The 2,304-nt window shown below is 46.1% G+C and overlaps 1 protein-coding gene across 1 annotated transcript in view; it reads left to right on the top strand.

Moving 5' to 3' along the window:
* The window catches only part of GLDC (glycine dehydrogenase (decarboxylating)), a 114,673-nt gene that overhangs the window by 28,448 nt on the left and 83,921 nt on the right, over window positions 1–2,304 (top strand). The window contains exon 3 of the mRNA XM_006863763.1: window positions 678–813. Within this exon, the coding sequence (XP_006863825.1) occupies window positions 678–813 (136 nt within the window). The remainder of the gene's footprint in view (window positions 1–677; window positions 814–2,304) is intronic.

Below are 2,304 nucleotides of genomic sequence, written 5' to 3'. Positions count from 1 at the left end.
TGGTATAATGGGCCTGAGCAGAGCAATCAGAGGATAGTGCAGGACCGGGCAGTGTGTCCTTCTGTTGACCATGGGGTCACTATGACTGGACAATACCTAACAGCAGCACAGGTGAGCAGCTGTAGTAGTGCAGTGTAACTGGCTTTAGGCTGTGTAACATCCTGGTAGATGGTTCAAACCCACCAGCCAGCCGCTCAGAGGGAGGAAGCTGAGGCTATCTGCTCCTGTAAAGATTTATTGTCTCAGAGACCTTGAGGGCACAGTGCTCCTCTGTCCTAGGTCACGGATGAGTCAGACTAACTCTAGGGCTTGGTTGGTAACACAGGGGTTAAGTGTTCAGCTGCAGACATAGGTCAGCAGTCCAAACCCACTGGCCTTGGTTGGTGGGATTTTTATGGTTTCTGTCGAGTTGATTTTCTCATAGAATAGAAATATTCAAACAAAATTAGGGTCTTTAACTTATAAATGTGGTCTTGTGGGTTAATGAGCTGGACTGTTAAAAGTCAGTTTGAACTGCAAGGTCGGCAGTTCAAGCTCACCAGCCACTCCTCGGAAATCCTATACAAGGTCACTATGGGTTGGAATCAACTCAATGACACTTAACAACAAAATCAACCTATAACTAGATGTCCCTTCTGAGACAGTTTCTCTGTAACATTGCTTTTCTTTCTACTCAGGTGAAAATGAAATCCTCGAAACTCTAAATGCCATTTCCAGCAAAAACCAGATTTGGCGATCCTACATCGGCATGGGGTATTACAACTGCTCGGTGCCACAGCCAATTGTGCGGAACTTACTGGAAAACTCAGGATGGTAATAGATTTCTTTCTTTCTTTGTTTTGCTTTTATGGACAGATTTATTTTCTCATAGTTTGGCTAAAAGTCCAAATTCACGATGGAGTTCTAAGGGGAGGTCCTGGTCCTGCCTTACCTCCTTCAGCTTCTCGGTCCACTGCTTTGAGTGACGTTCAAGTCACAGAATAGAGCCGAGCTGCCTCCGTGGGGTTCCCAGCCGGTAAATCGTACAGAAGCAGACAGGCACCTCTTTCTCCCTCAGAGCAGCTGGTGGGTTCCAACTGCCAACCTTTTGCTTAGCAACTGAGCGATTTAACCACTGCACCACCAGGGCTCTTTCAGCTTCTAGTTGTTACGTGCCCTCGAGCTGGTTCCAACTCATAGTGACCTTGTATAGGGTTTCCAAAGAGCAGCTGGTGAGCTTGAACTGCCAACCCTGTGGTTCTAGCTGATAACAACTCATTTACTCTATGTAAACCCAAGGCTTACTGGCAGAGTGCTTACTGCAAAAAGAGTTTCCCAGCACTTTACCCGAGCAGGGCAGAGATCAGGCTGGCACAAGGGGCCGAAAGTTGAGTGTCCGGGAGAGGCCTGCCTGTGGGCACGGTTGAGAAGAAGCCATCCAGACCAAAGAACTGGACCCTGTGTTGCCTGATTCCTAATTGTAACCTGTTATTTCACTAATGGACTCCTGGGGTGGCGCTGTAGGACTAGCACTAGACTGCGAACCACCAGTTTGGCAGTTCAAACCCACCAGCTGCTCCTTAGAAACCCTTATACAGGGTTGCTATGAGTCAGAACCAACTCGATGGCACTTAACAACAAAAATAGCAACTGGGCTCCTAATCCATGTCTGTGAATATGTGTGGCCATTGCAACACATTATCGAAGTCAGCAGAGAAGTTTCATGGTATGGCTGATGTCAGAATTGGGTTAAAAAAAAAAAGGTGGGAAATGAGGCTTGACATATCTCCCTCCCTCCGCCTGGAAGGAGTCAGCCTGGGGCTTCTGATCTTGGCTTTTCCTTCCCTTCCCCTTGAGAAGGTCAGACCCCACCTTCATGATCTTTTCACAATACCCAAAGCAAAGAGCCTTAAACGTTAGTGGAGCATTTTCAACACTTTTGGTCTGCTTTTCATGGTTGGTGGGGGGCTTGTCCCTGGGGGCTCATCACTCTTTCCTGGCCATCTTCACACATAGATTTTCATTTAAACATGTTCTGCTGCTTTTAAAAAAAAGTGTTTCATTGTGGTATAATATGTATTTATATGTATGTGTCTAATAAAACACAACATTTCCGGCTCAACATTTTTTGCACATACAATTCAGTGACGTTGGTCATTGTTTCTCTTGTTGTACAACCATGACCATGATTCGTGTTAAAACTACTCCACCACCATTAACAGCAGCTCAGTGTCCCCTAAACAATGATTCCCCCTTCTCATTTCTCTCCTATTTCTGGTTGTTGTTAGATGCCATTGAGTCAGTTCTGACTTGTAGCGACCCTAC

The sequence above is a fragment of the Chrysochloris asiatica genome, unplaced genomic scaffold, assembly GCF_000296735.1.
Source record: "Chrysochloris asiatica unplaced genomic scaffold, ChrAsi1.0 scaffold00056, whole genome shotgun sequence".
Classification (NCBI taxonomy): Eukaryota; Metazoa; Chordata; class Mammalia; order Afrosoricida; family Chrysochloridae; genus Chrysochloris; species Chrysochloris asiatica.
This window is presented reverse-complemented; position numbering and strand designations above follow the sequence as displayed.